Raw genomic sequence first — 21168 nt, 5'->3', positions numbered from 1 at the left:
GGTTCTCCAAGACATTACTGGGTAATATTTAACACCTTCTCTTTTGTGCAGTAGCAGTGGTCAGCCACTGTGACAGATCTGGCCAAAAAGTAATTACCACTAACAAATGAGTAGGAGATACTATACACCATATGAGAGGTTCATCTCCATTCCTCAGTATAACATCATAGTACCAACAAATGAGGAAACACTGTACACCATATGAAAGGCCCATCTCCATTCCTCAGTATAACATCATAGTACCAACAAATGAGGAGGAGATACTGTACACCATATGAAAGGCCCATCTCCATTCCTCAGTATAACATCATAGTACCAACACATGAGGAGGAGATACTGTACACCATATGAAAGGCCCATCTCCATTCCTCAGTATAACATCATAGTACCAACAAATGAGGAGGAGATACTGTACACCATATGAAAGGCCCATCTCCATTCCTTAGTATAACATCATAGTACCAACAAATGGGGAGGTGATACTGTACACCATATGAAAGGCCCATCTCCATTCCTCAGTATAACATCATAGTACCAACACATGAGGAGATACTGTACACAATATGAAAGGCCCATCTCCATTCCTCAGCATAACATCATAGTACCAACAAATGAGGAGGAGATACTGTACACCATATGAAAGGCCCATCTCCATTCCTCAGCATAACATCATAGTACCAACAAATGAGGAGGAGATACTGTACACCATATGAAAGGCCCATCTCCATTCCTCAGTATAACACCATGTTCCCAATAAATGAGGAGGAGATACTGTACACCATATGAAAGGCCCATCTCCATTCATCAGTATAACATTATAGCACCTGCAAAAAACTCCCACAAAAAAGAGTTTACACCAGGCCTCGCTTTGTCATGTAAAAAACTTTATTGTAGAAAATTTACAGCAATCACAAACTGACTCAGAAGAAATCTAATAAAATCTTAAAAACACTCGGATCACAAGGATTAGCTCAGCAGTCCCTGCATCCACACATACTTCACATCCAACCATCCATGGCATTCATCCAGTGAGAATTAGCGCTAGATGCATAAAGTGTGGCCACACATCTCTGGGGAACCTAATTGCTTCACTGTTTGCTTTAAGGAGCCACTTCTGTCAGTACAACTTGTCTAAGCCTCATCCTACACTAACCTACACTGCCAGTGTTTAATTGGATCGTATGGACAATTCCAAAACGAATGTTAATGCAGGCTGTGCAGATCTTGAGGTATATAGTCCATTGCATGCAGGTTTGCAAAAGTCACAGATTTAGCCAGATAGCAACATTGCGCAGCACAACAGTCCATCAATCATCAGCTGAGAGTGCAGTTTACAGAATCAGTAGGTTGACAGGTAGTTAGAGCACAAGCGTGTGTAAAGCCAGCAAAGCATCAGCAGCATGACAGCATGACATATACTCCATTTTGTTAAGCGGGGATTTGCGCCCCTGTGTCTTACGTGTCCCAGTCAGCTTGTGTTGGACCTGAGCTTGTGAGCTTGTCAGCATACAAGGTTCGCATCCGCTATACCATCTCACTGGTAATAGTGAAGAGCCACTCGCGCTCGGTCAGCGCACCCGCATAGCAGCGGTGACGGTGGTGGAAACGCTCTCGGAGCGGTGTGGAATCAAAGCAATGGACGAGGCCGGCCTCCTGTAGCTCCTCCCACCTACATGTTTCGCCCAATGGGCTTCATCAGGGTGTGGCTTAAGGAGAAGAGGGTTGGTCAGTCCTTTTTATATTCAGGCAACGATCACCTGACCTGTTCAGAGGCGCCATCTTTGTTACTGGCAAAGATGCCCAGACTTCAGTGATGCCTTTATACATGCTTTCCGCAGGTTTCAGGGTATGTAGCAAACTTCACATATATGATAGAAGGATGACGCATATCTATACTTTATATTTTCTTTTCAGGATTTTTTTGTATTTATACCTATATTTACATTGTGACTTCCAGGCTCGATTGGAAATAGGAATAACAGCGCTACAATGCCCAGATCTGCATTCATACCTGGATTCATACACCCTGACACCTTTAGCCGGATCTGTGTATAAATACATTTAAAGCAATGTTCCCTTTCAAATCAGGGAATATTTTCATCCCATATGTCTCTGGCTCGCTCCCGTCACCACCTCCAATTGGCTATGCAGCAGGTAGGGCACAGACATTATTTCATGTTATGCGCGGTGTGTACACTGCCTATGGGGCCATATATATTGCCAGCGGATTTGAATAGATACAGAGAAGGCAAAAAGTATACATATATCCAAAACAAAAGTAGATAAATTAGATTCAATTAAAATTGAAACTAGCGCTCACAACACCTGTCTATATGTGGAGTGGGACACATTACATTTTACATCAGGCTAATATGGGTCCAGGTAGACTGAAAAATGTATCTCAGAGTTAAGGCCATTAGGGGAAAGTGTGCCCAATTTATATATCCACATAGTCTCCTTACGGAGAAGTTCCCTCTCTATACTCACTTTTCTTGCTCCTTTAGCTATGGATGTCAAGACTTTAACCAGGCTACCCTTGAAGTTTCCCCCATGATGTTGTTGATAATGGTCTCTCAACGGTCCATTATTCTCTTCATTTTTATTTTTAACATTCGACATATGTTCTAATATTCTAGTTTTGAACATCCTAGTAGTCATTCCAATATAATGTAGGCCACAGGGGCAGGTCACCATGTATACCACCCCCGTCGTAAAGTTTTTTACATGACAAAGCGAGGCCTGGTGTAAACTCTTTTTTGTGGGAGTTTTTTGCAGATCTAGGTATCTGAGTTTAAGGCCCACAAGCAATTGATACATCTGCGCACACAGTGTGGTTCATGTGTGGTGCGGATAGATAATCAATTGATTGGTCATGTGAAGACCTATGTCTAATACAAATAACATTATAGCACCAACAAATGAGGAGGAGATACTGTACACCATATGAGAGGCCCATCTCCATTCATCAGTATAACATCATAGTTCCAACAAATGAGGAGATACTGTGCACCATATGAAAGGTCCATCTCCATTCCTCAGTATAACATTATAGTACCAACAAATGAGGAGGAGATACTGTACACCATATGAAAGGTCCATCTCCATTCCTCAGTATAACATCATAGTACCAACAAATGAGGAGGAGATACTGTGCACCATATGAAAGGTCCATCTCCATTCCTCAGTATAGCATCATAGCACCAACAAATGAGGAGGATATACTGTACACCATATGAAAGGCCCATCTCCATTCCTCAGTATAACATCATAGTACCAACACATGAGGAGGAGATACTGTACACCATATGAAAGGTCCATCTCCATTCCTCAGTATAACAGCATAGTGCCAACAAATGAGGAGGAGATACTGTACACCATATGAAAGGTACATCTCCATTACATGACCTATGAATGACATCACTGTTCCACAATATCCCATAGCTAGTTTGTTTGTGCCACATCTATGACTACACAAAATATAATGTTATCATTTTCCTCCAGCAGGGGGAGACGATGTTGAGAGCAATATAATGAAATCTCGTAGGTCACATCTGGATTATGTAGCAGAAGATAATGGTGTCACACAATGTTTTACAGAAGAAATTTCCATGACTGGAAATACACAACACAGGGGTCAGAATACAGATAGAGGAACAGATCCATCTAATCTGGAGGAATCTTCTAGTACATCACATCATGCCACACATACAGAATATCAAAGATTAGCACATCCGGAATGCAGAAAACCTGAAGCATCACTTTCTGCGCACCAGAAAAAGCAGTCACCCAAGTCGCAATGGTCATGTTCAGAGTGTGGGAAATGTTTCACTCGGAAAACTTCTCTTCGTGTGCATCAGAGAATTCACACAGGAGAGCGTCCTTTCTGCTGTTCAGTGTGTGGGAAATGTGTCACTCAGAAATCAGAGCTTCTGTTACACATGAGAAGTCATACTGGAGAGCGTCCTTATTCCTGTTCAGAATGTGGGAAAGGTTTCATTCAGAAAGGAGATCGCCTTATACACCAGAGAGTTCACACAGGTGAGCGGCCTTATTCCTGTTCAGAGTGTGGGAAATCTTTTACACAGAAAGGAGATCTCCTTAGACACCTGAAAAATCACACAGGTGAGCGTCCTCATTGCTGTTCAGAATGTGGTAAATGTTTCCATGAGAAAAGACATCTTCTTGCACACCAAAATACACACACAGGTGAGCGGCCTTTTTCATGTTCAGAGTGTGGGAAATGTTTTCTTTGGAAATCAAATCTTGTTACACACCAAAAAATACACACAGGTGAGCGGCCTTATTCATGTCTAGAGTGTGGAAAATGTTTCTTTGAGAAAGGTAAACTTGTTAGGCACCAGAGCGTTCACACGGGTGACCGTCCTTTTTGCTGTTCAGTATGTGGGAAATGTTTCAGTCAGAAAGGAGATCTTTTTAGACATCAGAAAAATCACACAGGTGAACATCCTTAATCCTGTTTCGGAGTGTTGGAAATGAAATGTTACATTCAAAAAGGTGATCTTATACATCAAACATAGCACACAGGTGAGCAACCTTATTCCTGTTCACAATGTGGGAAATGTTTTTTTAAGAAAAGTAAACTTCTCACACACCAGAGGAGTCATACAGGTGAGCGCCCTTTTTCTTGTTCAGAGTGTGGGAAATGTTTCAGTGAAAAAGTAAGCCTACTTACACACCAGATAAGTCACACAGGAGAGCGTCCGTTAGTCTGTGAGGATGCTGTAAATGATTCAGGGTAGGCTCACATTAAGCTAGATAATAGACTTTTTGCTGGAAACAGACATGTTGATGGGCCCGATGTTATTTACAGGATCTGTTCACGTATATCCATTTTGAATGTGTCAATTTGCGGTAGTGGAATGCAAAGCTCTACCTTAGGCTGGGTTCCCACTGCGCCGAGAGTCACAATGGATGTGATGTACAATCCATTGTGGCCGTCGTTATATCCATAGTGTCCATAGTAACGGACATGTCATTGATACTATACCAGAAAACGTGACTTTGCATTCCGTTGCTATAACAAATAAGTGGAAAGCAGCACATGTGTGGTTAAATCCTAGTCTCAGGGTTAAATGCTTACCTCATGCTAGGTAATTTTCCTGACAGGTGATCGCTCTGACCCTCTCGGAATTGCAGCCAGGAAACAAGGAAGAGGACCGCTGCAACCACCTACAGCAAGCCAAAAGGGAGTCGGGGATCCATGGAACTCATACAACCGACAGAAAAGGAGATTCCGCTACACCAAATGGCTGGGTGAAAAAAGTCTCCATTTATTGTCACATCAGTGGATACAAAGGTTAAAAGCTCACGCGTATCTGAGCTCGCAGCTCCTTAATCATAGCTATGATTAAGGAGCTGTGAGCTCCGATACGCGTGAGCTTTTAACCTTTGTATCCACTGATGTGACAATAAATGGAGACTTTTTTCACCCAGCCATTTGGTGTAGCGGAATCTCCTTTTCTGTCGGAATTGCAGCCGTTGCAATTTTTTTTTCAAATTTATGTCCGAGGCTCTGGCCACACCCATCTGCATTGCGGCACGCCCCCAGCTCAGCAGCCTCAGCCTAATTGATGGCTGCGAAGCTGGGGGCGGGCCATGGCAACACAGGTGGAGGTTTCCAAAAAGCTTAGCCAGATTTCAGAAACACGGCTGTGATTGCGCACCCAAGGAGAGGGGTGGAGCATCTCCTGAGTCCCAATTATGTTTGATCAAGTAAGTATTTAACCCTGAAACTCCCCCCCCCCCCCCCCATTCCAAACCTGCAGCATTAGTCTGAATGAAAGGCTCTGCTATTTCATACTCGAGGCAGCCTGAGATCACTTGTGCAGCAACGTAATGAATGGTGTAAACAAAAGCCAACTAATCAGGCTTCAGAGGAGTCCTGGTGCTGTAATTGGATGGAAAAGCTTTATTTATAGTCACCTGTGAGGGATGCACAGAGCACCTGGTTAAAGGACAACTGAAGTGAGAGGCATATAGCATATTCATTTATATTTATTTCCTTTTAAGCAATACTAGTTACCTGGCTCTCCTGCTGATCCTCTGCCTCTAATACTTTTAGCCATAGACCCAGAACAAGCATGCACCAGATCAGGTGTTTCTGACATAATTGTCAGATTGGACTAGATTAGCTGCATACTTGTTTCTGGTGTTATTCAGACACTACTGCAGCCAAATAGATCAGCAGGGCTGCCAAGCAACTGAAATTATTTCAAATGAAATAAATATGGCAGCCTCCATATACCGTACCACTTACTTCAGTTTTTGTGTGAATCACAACCACTTGATTTCACAGGAGACTGAAAGTAACTAAAAAGCCTTGTTACCAAAAAGCAATGCAAGAAATTGGTGACTCTGCATTATCAGACTGGTCCGATCTATACGTAATCCATATGCTGCACTGTACTAACACCTAGCGGGTGCATATTTGTGTACTTTTTATCTGTAATTTCCTATTCTTTTATAATGTATTTCTGTTGTATAAACTTTATTTAATAAATATTTATTTTTCTTCTTCTGTAAATATTTCTGCACTGATGTATTGTTCTTTTATTAATAGAAACTGGATAGACCAGCACCCGAATGGGGACAGACGTGTGCTAGAGTGGAAAGACCCAATAGCCCTCAGAGGGTCAGCAAAGTCCAACACGAGAAGTCCACAGCACCACGTCAGTAATGTATAGCTCTTTTATTAAAAGAAATACAAAGAGATAGCCATAACAGCGACAGACGCTGTTTCGGACAAAGTCCTTCCTCAAGCTGTATCAGGCTCTCTCTGAAATACAATCCAATTGCTACTCCTATATATACTAGCTGTCAAAACGACATAACCAATCAGGATGCAGGGTATATGGAGGACCTGATGGGGAACTGCAAGAAAGCCAAGTAAGCTACACCCACTAAGATGAAGAGCCAATCGCTGTCAGACCCAATAATTCAAATATTTGAATTATTGGGTCTGACAGCGATTGGCTCTTCATCTTAGTGGGTGTAGCTTACTTGGCTTTCTTGCAGTTCCCCATCAGGTCCTCCATATACCCTGCATCCTGATTGGTTATGTCGTTTTGACAGCTAGTATATATAGGAGTAGCAATTGGATTGTATTTCAGAGAGAGCCTGATACAGCTTGAGGAAGGACTTTGTCCGAAACAGCGTCTGTCGCTGTTATGGCTATCTCTTTGTATTTCTTTTAATAAAAGAGCTATACATTACTGACGTGGTGCTGTGGACTTCTCGTGTTGTTCTTTTATTAAAACAATATCTAAAAGAAAATGCGTTGAATCTCTGAATGCTCTAACTAGAAATGAAAGAACTCCTGTTTACCTGAACTGCTGTATTCTTTGTAAACGTTGTGATATCCCTGCCTGGATGTAGCAAGGAGACCTTTCCAGAACTCAAATTGGCAGCAACTGTTTTTTTTTTTTTGTGTGTGTTGGCAACTGTCTGTGTAAAAAGGTAATAGGTAATGGGCCATCATCCCTAGTGGACGATGGACTACTTTGCTGCCTGGTGCCCACCAGGTCACGACCACTAGGGCTTGGCCCACCAGTGATGAGGAGAACAGGAGGGGAGGTTCCTGCAGTAGTCCCCCAGCATTTTCTTTGTGGGGTGATTGCCACACTTCATATGTGGGGTGACTGAGGCACTTCATATGTGTAGTGATTGCCGCAATTCATATGTGGGGTGACTGCCATACTGTGATTGCAGCACAGTGCAGGTATGGGATTTTCATCCCACTTTATAACACAAACACTGAAACCACAAGGTCTTCTTTCTTGGGGGAGAGCATGGCGGGGTAACCTGCCCTGAGGAGAACAAGAAGATGAATTATTGCAGAAATAATTGCCACGTGCTGCGCTGATGGACCTGCTGTAAAGCCTTATGTCAGCATGACAGGGCCTCTTGTGAGCTCCTTCATTATCCTGTTCAGAGGAAACATCTGTGTATTCCTGGGAGGGAAGTACAGAATGCAGATAAGAAAAATTGACGTGAGGACAACATTTTTTACAATTAATAGAATAGTGTGCAGAAGATATTAAAGGATTACATTTCTATCTAGGATTAAAGAGTAAACGGGAAGAAATTATTGTAGGAGTGACAAAAGGGGGTGAAGAAATTACTATATTTTATAACAAACTTTAGGAATAATAGTAAAGAGCTGCAGAAAATATTTTAGGTTTATTACAAGACGTTCAGGGCTTTTTTTTTTAATTTATGGGGGGAGGGCGTCAAATTATTTCAACATTACTAGAATATAAATGACAAATAATTTAAGTATTAGTGACATCAAAGAGGGCAGGAATTATTTTATTATTAATAATGTGAGAGATTTCATGTAGACACTCACACTGAAGTTATGTTGACTGCAGTTCCTCCATTGTCCATGTGGTGGCAGGCTCATATAATTTTAAATAGAACGCAAAAATAGGGAGTTAAGGAGCAAAGGCAGGAAGTTGAGTTTAGAAGGAGTGAGGAAAAGACAAGAGACGATTGCTAGAACTGGCATCGGGAAATAAGATACTATTATTTACATCCAGGCAGTAACCTCCACTCCGTGACCTCTCGCCCGTCACCACCAGCTGCTGCTATTTATGCAGAGATCATCAATCCCTTCCCATCAGTCTGTACACCAGAGGAGCAACAGAGTAACCAAGCAGCTCGGGGTAAACCACTAGGAACACTACACCAGAGGAGCTTACACTCTAATGTCCCCTCCATACTTACACACTATTATTATTATATGACATATTCCACAGCTCTGTACAGCGATCACTCATCCCTTCCCATCATTTATGCACCACATATATTATTAGTATTACTAGCAGACCCAAGCTCGTTTAAAAAGGGGCTATAGGTCTGATTCTTGCCGCCGCCCACCGCATGATACTGCGCACCCACACCTGTCCGCCCGCTCACGCCCGCCCGGCTCCCTGGCCCCATCCTCCTGTCTTTGTGAGGCTGGGTCCATGCTGCGCAAATGCGCAGTAGCAAAATGCACAGACTTAGCTACACAGGGACAGCGTGACACAGGGACACGGGTTTTATTATAGAGGATACATTTATATAGCTCTGACATATTCCACAGCTCTGAACAGAGATCACTGATCCCTTCCCATCAGTCTCTGCACCAGAGGAGCTTACACTCTAATGTCCTCACCACAGTCACACACTATTAGTAGTATAATACATTTACAGTAGCGATTAAAAGTATAAATAAAAGTATAAGTATAAATAAAAATCTCTGTCCAAATGAGCTTACACGAAAATAACCACAGTCACACTCTATTATTATACATTTATATATATATATATATATATATATATATATATATATATATATATATATATATATATATATTATATATATTGCAAGGATTAAACACCTAATTCCTTCAGAGGATCTTCCAACCCTAGTTCATGCCTTCGTCACATCAAGGTTAGACTACTGCAATGTCCTCTACACAGGCCTGCATAAGAAAGACTTACGCCGCCTGCAATTAGTACAGAATACCGCCGCAAGGCTGTTAACGAGCCAACCCCGCCATTGCCACATAACACCAACCCTGAGCTTACTCCACTGGCTACCGATAAAATGGAGAATTCTGTTTAAGATTGGCTTACTGACATTCAAATCCTTGCACAATCTGGGCCCTGGATACCTGAAGGACTTGTTGCAACTACATCACACCCCCCACAATCTTAGATCAAATGGACGTAACACCTTGGTCACCCCCAGAGTCCACCTCAAAACCTTTGGAGACAGAGCCTTTTGTCATGCTGCCCCTACACTTTGGAACTCCCTGCCACACCCAATCAGGACAGCCCCATCCCTGGAAGCATTTAAGTCTAAACTGAAAACCTACCTTTTCAGTCTGGCATTCATGAACATCTGACTATCTCCTCTGTAACACAACCCAGCCTGAAACCCTGTATTAATCTGAGATACAGCTATGCGCTTTGAGTCCTATGGGAGAAAAGCGCTTTACAAATGTTATTGTATTGTAATGTGTATTGTATTGTAATGTCCTCACCACAGTCACACACTATTAGTAGTATAATACATTTACAGTAGCAATAAAAAGTATAAATAAAAGTAGAAGTATAAATAAAAATTCTCTGTCCAAATGAGCTTACACGAAAATAACCACAGTCACACTCTATTATTATACATTTATATAGCTCTGACATTCCATGGCATTGTACAGAGATCACTGACCCCTTTCCATTAGTCTCAGCAGCACAGGAGCTTACACTCTAATGTCTTCACCACACTCACACACAATCAATATCATACCTTTATATAACTGACATATTCCACAGCTCTACAGAGATCACCGATTCCTTCCCATTTTCTCTGCACCAGAGCTTACACTGTAATCTCACCCGAGTCATGCACTATTATTGTTATACAGTTATATAGCGCTGACATATTCCACAGCGCTGTACAGAGATCACTGATCTATTCTCACCATCTCTGCACCAGAGAAGCTTACACTCTAATGTCCTCACCACACTTACACACTATTATTGTTATACATTTATATAGCTTTGACATATTCCACAGCGCTGTACAGAGATCACTGATCCCTTCTCATCAGTCTCTGCACCAGAGGAGCTTACACTCTAATGCCTTCTCCACACCCGTGTCAAATATCTTATCGATATCTGCCTTAAATGACTACCAACTACTTAAAGGGCCAGCCTTAAAGAGAGTCTGAAGCGAGAATAGATCTCGCTTCAGACCTCATAAACGCCGCTATCCCGCGGCTTAACGGGGGTCCCTGTCCCCCCAAACCCCCTCCGTAATGCGGGGGAGCGCTTCCTGGTTGGGGCAGGGCTAACCGCCGCAGCCCTGCCCCACGCGCGTCTGTCAGCGCGTATCTCCGCCTCTCCCCCGCCCCTCTCAGTCTTCCTTCACTGAGAGGGGCGGGGGAGAGGCGGCGATGCGCGTCTGATAGACGCGACTGGAGGCAGGGCTGCAGCCGTTAGCCCTGCCTCCAGGAAGACAATTTCAGCGACCAACTTTCCGACCAACTTTTGCGGGGGTGGGTTGGGGGTGAAGGGACCCCCGTTTAGCCGCGGGATAGCGGCGTTTTAGCAGGGGCACACGTGCCCCTGCTATATATGAGAGCTGAAGCGAGATTTAGTCTCGCTTCAGTGTCTCTTTAAAGTCGTCATAATCAATATTAGTCAGTAGTCGGTGCGTAGCTCACTATAAACAGAATATTTATAGGTTAACAGGTTTACCTCTGGAAAAAATAAGCAACAGTCATCTGTTGAGTTTTATAAAATTATATTAATATAAAAAATAGATAAAGCATATATACAGGAATATATGAAGAATAGCATAAAAAAAAAGTTATCTAAAAAACTTAAAAAACTGCTGAAGTTTGAAATGACAATTCTTTAACGTCTATATAAGGTATTGTCAATAAATTCACCAAGAATAATGCATATTACCTCTCTTGTGTTCTAGAATCACAGTGGAAAATAGTCTCTTGCTAGGCCTCAATCGATCTCAGTAGAGTTTCAGGCTCAATGATCAAATATACCAGCCTGGCAGGGCTTTTTATTGTAAAGTTTCTAAGATGGCGTCTGTTAGGGGACTTTATGGTGACGCACAAAACTCCAACTTATTTTTAACTGGTACATGCTAACATTTTGTGACATTTTTAACTATCGGGCTATCTGAGCAGGTGCGTACATATATGACGCTACTTGGCTTATTTATGTAAGTATAATCTACATCTTTTCTAATCAAAATTACATCAATAACATTTTAATTAGATCATTTGACACAAGTGATGACCCAGGTGCTGTCCTTATGACATCTTTCTGGATCTGATGGACGCCAAGATATATGCGTATGTTCTTGACTTAATCTAGGAACTTGGCATGTTCTTTGGTACATCATTAATTAACAGGGATTTCCTGAACGCCCCCTATGGTCACAGGTTGTGCTGTCTTGATCACATGGCTTATTGTTTTGGTTTGATATTCATAACAAACAGCCATGTACTTTAATAACATGCTAACATATATAGAAAGCAAACTTATTTACCTTATTATATAAATCTATCATTGATCAACTCATTAATTAATAACTCTATGATCACTATACATGATCTCTATACAGCATTAATACAGTATATCAGCGTATAGCAGGCTTAGCTTCTGTAGTGCATGTGGTTGGCCTTGCATAAGCGCATTGCATTGCAGCCAGAACTGAGTATAGTCAAAACATTTCTCCAGTGCTATCTTAATATAAACATAACCTTGTACAGGGAACAAACAGCTTACTGAAGAAAATTATATTAAGGGTTACTCTAACCAACAATCTAACTGATTAAAGAAGAACTCTGCTTATAATCATAAAATCATGAAATTAACTCAAATAATCTGCAGAACATTTTAACACATATATAATCAGTTTAAAGCAAGATGGGGATTATTTCTCTGCATTAATATGATTTTCTGACACCCGCACATTGTTATACATTTATATAGTGCTGACATACAGTATTCCTCAGTGCTGTACAGAGATCATTGATCCATAACCATCAGTCTCTGCACCAGAGGAGCTTACACTCTGTCTGCACCACTGTAACACACTATTAATATTTCACATTTATATGGCTCTGACATATTTCACAATGCTGTACAGCGATCACTGATCCATTCCCACCATCTCTGCACCAGAGGAGCTTACACGCTAATGTCATCACCACACTCACACATTATCAAGAGCACTGTGTTCAGCATCACCCATGTGGCCAATTTGACCCTAATAAGCCCGACTACAGATTTATTTTTCAGTTTATCAGTTGAAAGATTGGTAGGCAGACACAGTTGTAAATATTTGCCAAGCTGGCAAGGGGAGGAGCAGTGAGGGGAGGGGCTAGTGTTAAAAGAAGCTGGATAGGGGAGAAGCTTTGTACTGCATTGAGGGGTGTAGATCTAGCAGGGACAGCAGTTCAAGTTGTGTAAGATAGTAAATCAATCACTATACCATTAATTCCATATGAGTGATCAATTGATTCCTGGATTTGGTCTGTATCTGTCCCCTGTAGCTGCCTTAAGTTGGCAAAGCTGTACTGAAGTATTATGAATTTAAAGGGTGGTTCCCATAGCTTGATAAAGGAAGATAAGGGTAACTCTAGCTCTGAAAAAAATAGTGGACCTGTCTTCAGATCAGAACATTGAGACTTTATTATGCAGAACACATTTTGTGAAAGGGAGATACACTATTCCAGGTCAACTGTGCTTGCAAGCAGTTGGCAATAATTCTATAATAAAATACTAGTATATAAACATACTGTATATGGTGATAGAAATATGTGAAGGGAACTTGTGGTTTGGGAATAAAATCTCATCTACCTGCTGAAGTATTCTGTACTTTATTACAAACCCTGTCCCTGTTCCATGTCTCACTGTGCCATTGCAGGAGGAGGGGAGGCATCTGGAAGGAGAGAAGGATCAGAACAAGAACATTGTAATGGAAGGTGTGAAGGGCTGTAAGGTAGAGAAGAAAGAGGAAGATGTGGTGGAGGAGGGGCAGTGTGCAGAAGCAAACAAGGAGCTTTATAAGGATGCCATGATGGAGAATCAGCCACCCTTCACATCACCAGGTAAGAAGAGACTTTTATTTCTTCTAAAAGACAGAGCAATGCAGAGGGTTCACCTACATCCCCCATCATGTGATAAATACATAGCAACAATGTATTCAGTCAGTGTGTGTTTCCTACAGAGGGATCCAGTTACAGAAACCCACCAGAGAGATGTCCAGGTCCTCTTTATTCCTGGGATTGTCCACAGGAAGATCTCACCACCCGCCACCATTATCAGGTAGGTGGAACTTGATATCTAGAGCTAGAAGTTACTTCAGACAATCTGAGGTTATGTTCTTCACCTGGAAGATTTTATTTTTAGCTTTACTATTTTGTGTATTTAGGCAGAAGAGCTGAGATACATGAAGCCTGAGGAAGAAGAGACCTATGTGACGGGTGACCAGCAGTCTATGGAGGAGGGGGACATGATGAGGACAATTAAAGAGGAAGAAGAGGAGATCTCTGAGGGTTATGATCAGCAGCCTATGGAGGAGGGTGACATCATGACGTTAATTCTAAAGGAAGAAGAAGAGACATATGTGATGAGTGATCAGCAGTCTACCAAGGAAGGTGACGTTATGAGGACAATTAAAGAGGAAGATGAAGACTTAAAAAGCTGGGGTAAATCTCTTTTTTTTTTTTTAAATAACATTTTGTTACCTCTCAAATATGTGCACACTGGACAATGTACTGGTGACATTAAGTCAATGACTGAGGAAGGTTGCTGTAAAGGAATGTCACCTGTGAGGGATCATTACCCGATCTCTCAGGTGATAGTGCAGGGCCAACCCAACAGACTTACCGCTAGTGGCATATTCTGTTGCTATGCGGGTGGACGGAGAGTAAGTTTGGCATACAATTAACGTCACGCGGTGAAGGGGTGAGTGGAAAGAATAATGAACTCGGCCAGTGATCTGCCGACTCGGGTACACTAAATATCTAGATGTACTTTAACCTCCTTGCCGGTTATCCCGAACTCAGTTCGGGGTAACCTGCGCAGGAGGATATCTCAGGCCCCGCCGGGCCGATTTGCATAATTTTTTTTCCTTACACGCAGCTAGCACTTTGCTAGCTGCGTGTAGGTCGCGATCGCCGCCGCTCGCCGCCGATTTGCCGCTACCCGCCGCGCCGAGCCGCCCCCGACCTCTGCGCAGCCTGGCCAATCAGTGCCAGGCAGCGCTAAGGGGCGGATCGGAGTTCCCTAAGACGTCACGACGTCTATGACGTCGGTGACGTCATCCCGCCCGGTCGCCATGGCGACCGGGGAAGCCCTGCAGGAAATCCCGTTCTCAACAGGATTCCCTGCATACTCTGATCGGAGTGGGTGGGGGGATGCCGCCACTTAGCGGCTATCATGTAGCGAGCCCTGGGCTCGCTACATGATTTAAAATTTTTTTTTTTTTTTAAAAAGTGCGGCGCTGCCTCCTTGCCGGATTTTTTAGACCGGCAAGGAGGTTAAGAAATGTTGGAATATAGTACTTCTGAGGTGGATGTGTTAGCCATTAACGTCATGGAGAACTAAGGCCACTAAGACTAAGACCACCACTGCAGTGGGCTAAAGAGAACTAAAAGCCCCACTACTGAAAATAATTTGCTTTGTACAGTATTGCCTTATTAAAACAGAAGGCCTTTCCAAGTATTCAGTGTAAAGCAACTCATGGGGAGTCCATGAGGGGGAAAGAGGGGAAAAGGGCCGGAGCCCTGTTTGCCATGGCTACCCTTCCGTTGCCATCTTGTAGACCTTCTAACTCATTTTGGACTGTGAGGCTCTGACCCCTTAAGGACCAGAGCCTTTTTATAATGTTTCACTTCCTGATCTCTATGATTGGCTCACAGTGATGAGAGGGTCAGCTGCCAATCAAGGTACGGAGCTCAGCTGTCTTTAGACGTATCAGGCTTAAAGTGAACCTGAGACGACTAACAATAAAAGATTTATGCATACCTGGGGCTTCGTCCTGCTCCCTACACATCGATCACTCCCACGCCATCTTCCTCCGCTGTCTCCTGTTAACAGCCCAGGTCTGTGGTGAGTCGGGGCGCACTGCGCATGTGTGTCCCAGCTGAGTGCGTGCACCCCACAGCGCGCCCATGTCTGGGAGGGCTCTGCACCTGCACAGTGCTACTACACAGGAGCAGAAGACTCCCAGCCGCAAAAGCGAGATATGGGGGGGGGGGGGGGGGGGGGCGCAGCCACACTGCACATGCGCCTACTGGCCCCGACTGACCAAACTTACGAGGCTGATAATGGGAGAAGGAGAAGGTGGAGGAAGATGACGTGGGCGTGATCGGTGCGGCGGGAGCTGGAGGAAGCCCCAGGTATGTATAAATCTTCGACCCCTCGCTACCCTCCAACTACCGTCCTATCTCCCTCCTCCCCTTTGCCTCAAAACTCCTTGAGCGTCTGGTTCACAAACGCCTGACCCAGTACCTCAATGCCAACTCACTGCTAGACCCACTCCAATCTGGATTTCGGCCTGCCCACTCAACCGAAACTGCTCTCACCAAAGTGGTCAACGACCTTGCCTTAGCTAAAGCTGAAGGTAAATACTCCATTCTCCTCCTCCTTGACCTGTCAGCAGCTTTTGACACAGTAGATCATCCCCTACTCCTCCAGTCCCTCCAGTCCTTGGGCATTCACGATCTCGCCCTGTCCTGGCTTTCATCCTACCTCTCCAACCGCTCCTTCACGACCACCTTCAATGAGTCCTCATCCACCCTTAACCACCTCTCGGTGGGAGTCCCCCAAGGTTCGGTCCTTGGCCCCCTACTGTTCACCCTATACACATCCTCCATTGGCAAGGTTATCTCCTCCATGGGTTTTAACTATCATCTGTATGCAGATGACACCCAGATCTACCTCCACACCCCTGACATATTCACCACTACTATGGACAAGGTCTCCTCCTGCCTATCCGCCATCTCCTCCTGGATGTCTGCTAGGTTCCTGAAACTAAATCTAGACAAAACGGAATTTATGATCTTCCCACCCCGGCCATCCACGATCCTCCCAGATGTGCATGTCACTGTTAACCACACTACCATTCGCCCTACCTCTCAAGCCCGCTGTCTGGGTGTCACCCTGGACTCCGCACTCTCCTTCACTTCCCACATCCAAAACCTCACAAAGTCCTGCAACTTCCACCTTCGTAACATCTGTAAGATTCGCCCTTTCCTGACCTCTGCCACCACCAAACTCCTCATCCATGCCCTCATAATTTCCCGCCTTGACTACTGCAATGCCCTGCTGTCTGGTCTCCCTATGACCCGAACAGCCCCACTGCAGTCCATCATGAATGCGGCAGCCAGAATTATCCACTGCTCCCATCGCTCCACCACAGCAGATCCCCTCCTAGAATCCCTCCACTGGCTTCCTATCCAGTCCAGAATCAGATTCAAGATACTGTGTCTGACCTACAAATCTGTCCACAAAACCTGTCCAACCTACATTTCCGATCTTACTCAGAGGTACACACCAAGCCGCTCACTCCGCTCTTCCAATGAACTTCGCCTAACCGCCCCCCGCATCACCCAGTCCCATGCACGCCTCCAGGACTTCTCAAGAGCTGCTCCAACACTATGGAACTCCCTACCTCCACCCATTAGGGCAGCCCCCTCCTTCAACATCTTCAAGGAAGCCCGCAAAACTCACTTTTTCACTCTGGCCTACTACCCCTCACAAGTGCTCTAAACCTACAGCTGAACTCTGGTCCCCTACCATTTGTGTCCTTACCTCTCCCTCTAGATTGTAAGCCTTTGGGCAGGGTCCTCCTCCTTTTGTGTCCTACCTGATCTTGCACCTCCATTACTGTGAACCCATGCTATGCATCTGAGTGAACCTAACTTGCCTAATCTCCATGCTCCATCCAGTGACTGACTAAGCATTACCTTGTACTAATACTGTGCTGTGTGATCTGGTTTTCTTGTATTCCTGTATTGTCATATTGCTGTATGTCACCCCTAAATATTGTCTGTAACCTAAATTAATGTTCAGCGCTGCGTAATATATTGGCGCTTTATAAATACAATTAATAAATAAATAAATATTAGTTGTCTCAGAGTCACTTTAAGCAGCCACAAGAGCTGCTTAAGGAGGAGGAGGAGAGACTGCACACCATATGAAGGTCCATCTCCATTCCTCAGTATAACATCATAGCACCAACAAATGAGGAGATACTGTACACCTTATGAAAGTCCCATCTCCACTCCTCAGTATAACATCATAGTACCAACAAATGAGGAGGAGATACTGTACACCATATGAAAGGCCCATCTCCATTTCTCAGTATAACCTCATAGTACCAACAAAAGAGGAGGAGATACTGTACACCATATGAAAGGTCCATCTCCAATCCTCAGAATAACATCATAGTACCTGTTATAATTTAAGTAGGCCTCAGTTATTTGGACTGAGTTAGTCAAAAGGGCTTGGAGTGCAGATTGGCCCTTTAAGGGGATTTTCTCTTAGAGAGAAAATCTGCAGTTCTGTCAGCAGAACTAGAACATACCAAGAAGCTGTTCTAGTACAAGGCCGCAGGTCTCCATGACCTGGGCATGTACCACCACCAGAACAGTAAACATCAGCCATATTTACTAAACATCCACATTCCTGCATATAGGCCAAATGCCTCATTGATTATTAATCAAGTAGGTGGGTATGATGACACCAAGAGTGGGTCCACCAATAGACTGATCTAGGGGGTGGCGAAGATGATGTCATATTTAACTCTTTCCTAGTCGGTATTAAAGGCTGAGGGAGCTATGAGAGCTCACTTCTGCTTCTCCCTTCCGCACTAGCTCGCAAGGCCGACTGGGACCTCTAAGCATGTTCTTCCTTTCTGTAATCTGATATAATGGATGCTGTACATAGGTAGTTTAGTGTAACGTAGTTAGGAAGAAGGTACCTGATTGACTTCCGTAGGGAGTCTAATCACGAGCTTGTAACGCAACATGAAGATTGGCGTGGCTAGGATATGATGATCTATCTGTATTCCTGTTTCCTGAATAAATAACGTAAACATTGAAGAAGCCTGAGAAAGTCTATCTCCCGTTTGCTGTGTGGAGAGTCAAGTGATCTCACAGTCTGTGAGACGGTGGTGTCGAAGCAAGGTGATATATACCAGTTTATAACAGTACCTACACATGAGAAGGAGATACTGTACACCATATGAAAGGTCCATCTCCATTCCTCAGTATAACATCATAGCACCAACAAATGAGGAGGAGATACTGTACACCATATGAAAGGCCCATCTCTATTCCTCAGTATAACATCATAGTACCAACAAATGAGGAGGAGATACTGTACACCATATGAAAGGCCCATCTCCATTCCTCAGTATAACATCATAGTACCAACAAATGAGGAGGAGATTCTGTATACCATATGAAAGGTCCAACTCCATTACATGACATATGAATGACATCACAGTTCCCCAATGTCCAATAGCTAGTTTGGTTGTGCCATATCTATGACTATACTAAATAGAATGGTATAATTTTCCTCCAGCAGAGGGAGACAATGTTGGGAGCAATACAATGGAATCTCGGATGTCACATCTGGATGATGCAGCAGAAGATAATGGCATCACACAATGTTTTACAGAAAAAAAATGTATTACTGGAAATACACATCACAGCGGAAAACCTGAAGCATCACTTACTGCTCACCAGAAAAAGCAGTCCACCAAGCCACAGTGGCCATGTTCAGAGTGTGGGAAATGTTTCACTCAGAAAACATCTCTTCATGTACATCAGAGAATTCACACCGGAGAGCGTCCTTTCTGCTGTTCAGTGTGTGGGAAATGTTTCACTCTGGTACGCTGGTACGCTGGAGCCACCGCCAGTGACAAGCTCAAACTACAGAGGGTCATTAGGTCAGCGGAGAGGATCATTGGGTGCCCCCTCCCCTCACTTGCACTACTGTACAACAAAAGACTGAAATCCAGGGCACTGAGGATCGCTAACGACCCCTCACACCCAGGCCACCGATACTTCAGCTTGCTTCCGCTAGGCCGGAGACTTCGAGCCATCCCCGCAAAGACTGTTAGACACAGGAACTCTTTTTTCCCATCGGCGGTCAGCTACTTAAACTCCCTCCACATACTTCCATCGGTGCAAGCCCTAACAAACGGTGGAACAAGCCGGGCCATGGCCGAACAGTCGACCGAACCACCCAGCCCACAAGATTAACCACTGGTCATCTCGGGGTCAATTAACAGACTAGAATGTTATATAATGTAATGTAATGCAATTGATTGCTTCTGCTGTTGCTGACATCGATCCATTTCTCTATTATATGTCCCCTTTATATGTCTTTCTCCCGAGCTATATGTATGTGCCAAAAATAATTCCGGGCATGACCAATCATGTTTGGCGAAATAAACAATTCTGATTCTGATAAAGGAGAGCTTCTGTTACACATGAGATGTCATACCGGAGAGCGTCCGCATACCTGTTCAGAATGCGGGAAAGGTTTCATTCAGAAAATAAATCTTCTTGTACACCTGAGAGTTCACACAGGTGAGCGGCCTTATTCCTGTTCAGAGTGCGGGAAATATTTCACACAGAAAGGGGATCTCCTAAGACATCAGAAAAACCACACAGGTGAGCATCCTTATTGCTGTTCAGAATGTGGGAAATGTTACATTGAGAAAAGATATCTTCTTGCCCACCAAAAAACGCACACAAGTGAGCGGCCTTATTCATGTTCAGAGTGTGGGAAAGGTTTCCTTTGGAAAGCATCACTACTTGTACATCAGAAAACACACACAGGTGAGCCGTCTTATTCATGTTCGGAGTGTGGGAAATGTTTTTATGAGAAAGCTAAACTTGTTAGACACCAGAACGTTCACACAGGCGACCGTTTTGTTTGCTGTTCTGTATGTGCGAAATGCTTCAGTCGGAAAGGAGATCTTCTAAGACATTAGAAAATATCACACAGGTGATGTTATTCCTGTTCAGAGTGTTGGAACTGTGATTTTGAGAAACAAGATCTTCTTAAACACCAAAAAAAAGCACACAGGTGAGCTGCCTTATCCATGTTCATAGTGTAGGAAATGTTTCTTACACACCAGAGAAGTCACCAAGAGAATGGGCTTTTTCCAGCTCACAGTGTGGGAAATGTTTCTTTCGGAAAGGAACATTACTTGTACATCAGAAAAGTCACACTGGGGAGCAGCCTTTTTCCTGTCTAGAATGCGAGAAATGTTTCAGTGAAAAAAAGAAGCTTTCTTACACGCAGGAGAGCGTCCGTTAGTCTGTTAAAGGTGCCATAAACGCTTCAGGATATGCTCACACTAAGCCAGATAATGGACTGTGTGCTGGAAACGGACTAAAGGACATGTTGATTGGACCCATGTTATCTGTAGAATCTGTTCACATATGTCCATATTGAATGTTTCAGTTGTGGTAGCGGAATGCTTTTTCTTCTTCTATACATATTTCTGCACTGATGTATCATCCTTTCATTAAAACAACATATAAAATGTGTTGAATCTCTGAATGCTCTAACTAGACATTAAAGAACTGCTGTTTACCTGAA

The 21168-nt window shown here is 43.6% G+C and overlaps 3 protein-coding genes across 3 annotated transcripts in view; all 3 read left to right on the top strand.

The window, feature by feature from the left end:
• The window catches only part of LOC137534489 (gastrula zinc finger protein XlCGF57.1-like), a 12013-nt gene extending 6901 nt beyond the window's left edge, over nt 1-5112 (top strand). Inside the window, exon 5 of the mRNA XM_068256007.1 lies at nt 3502-5112. Within this exon, the coding sequence (XP_068112108.1) occupies nt 3502-4472 (971 nt within the window). The 3' untranslated portion in view covers nt 4473-5112. The remainder of the gene's footprint in view (nt 1-3501) is intronic.
• Nucleotides 3961-21168, top strand: LOC137534501 (zinc finger protein 691-like). Its single transcript, XM_068256027.1, has 5 exons — nt 3961-4038; nt 13466-13649; nt 13769-13866; nt 13973-14249; nt 19135-21168. The coding sequence occupies exons 2-5, from the start codon at nt 13517-13519 to the stop codon at nt 19815-19817; spliced, it is 1191 nt and encodes a 396-aa protein (XP_068112128.1). The 5' UTR covers nt 3961-4038; nt 13466-13516; the 3' UTR covers nt 19818-21168.
• On the top strand, nt 19994-20554 carry LOC137536813 (gastrula zinc finger protein XlCGF57.1-like). The gene has a single exon (XM_068259010.1). It carries the CDS (start codon nt 19994-19996, stop codon nt 20552-20554), a length of 561 nt encoding a protein of 186 aa, XP_068115111.1.

This window comes from Hyperolius riggenbachi, chromosome 10, assembly GCF_040937935.1.
Source record: "Hyperolius riggenbachi isolate aHypRig1 chromosome 10, aHypRig1.pri, whole genome shotgun sequence".
Classification (NCBI taxonomy): Eukaryota; Metazoa; Chordata; class Amphibia; order Anura; family Hyperoliidae; genus Hyperolius; species Hyperolius riggenbachi.
This window is presented reverse-complemented; position numbering and strand designations above follow the sequence as displayed.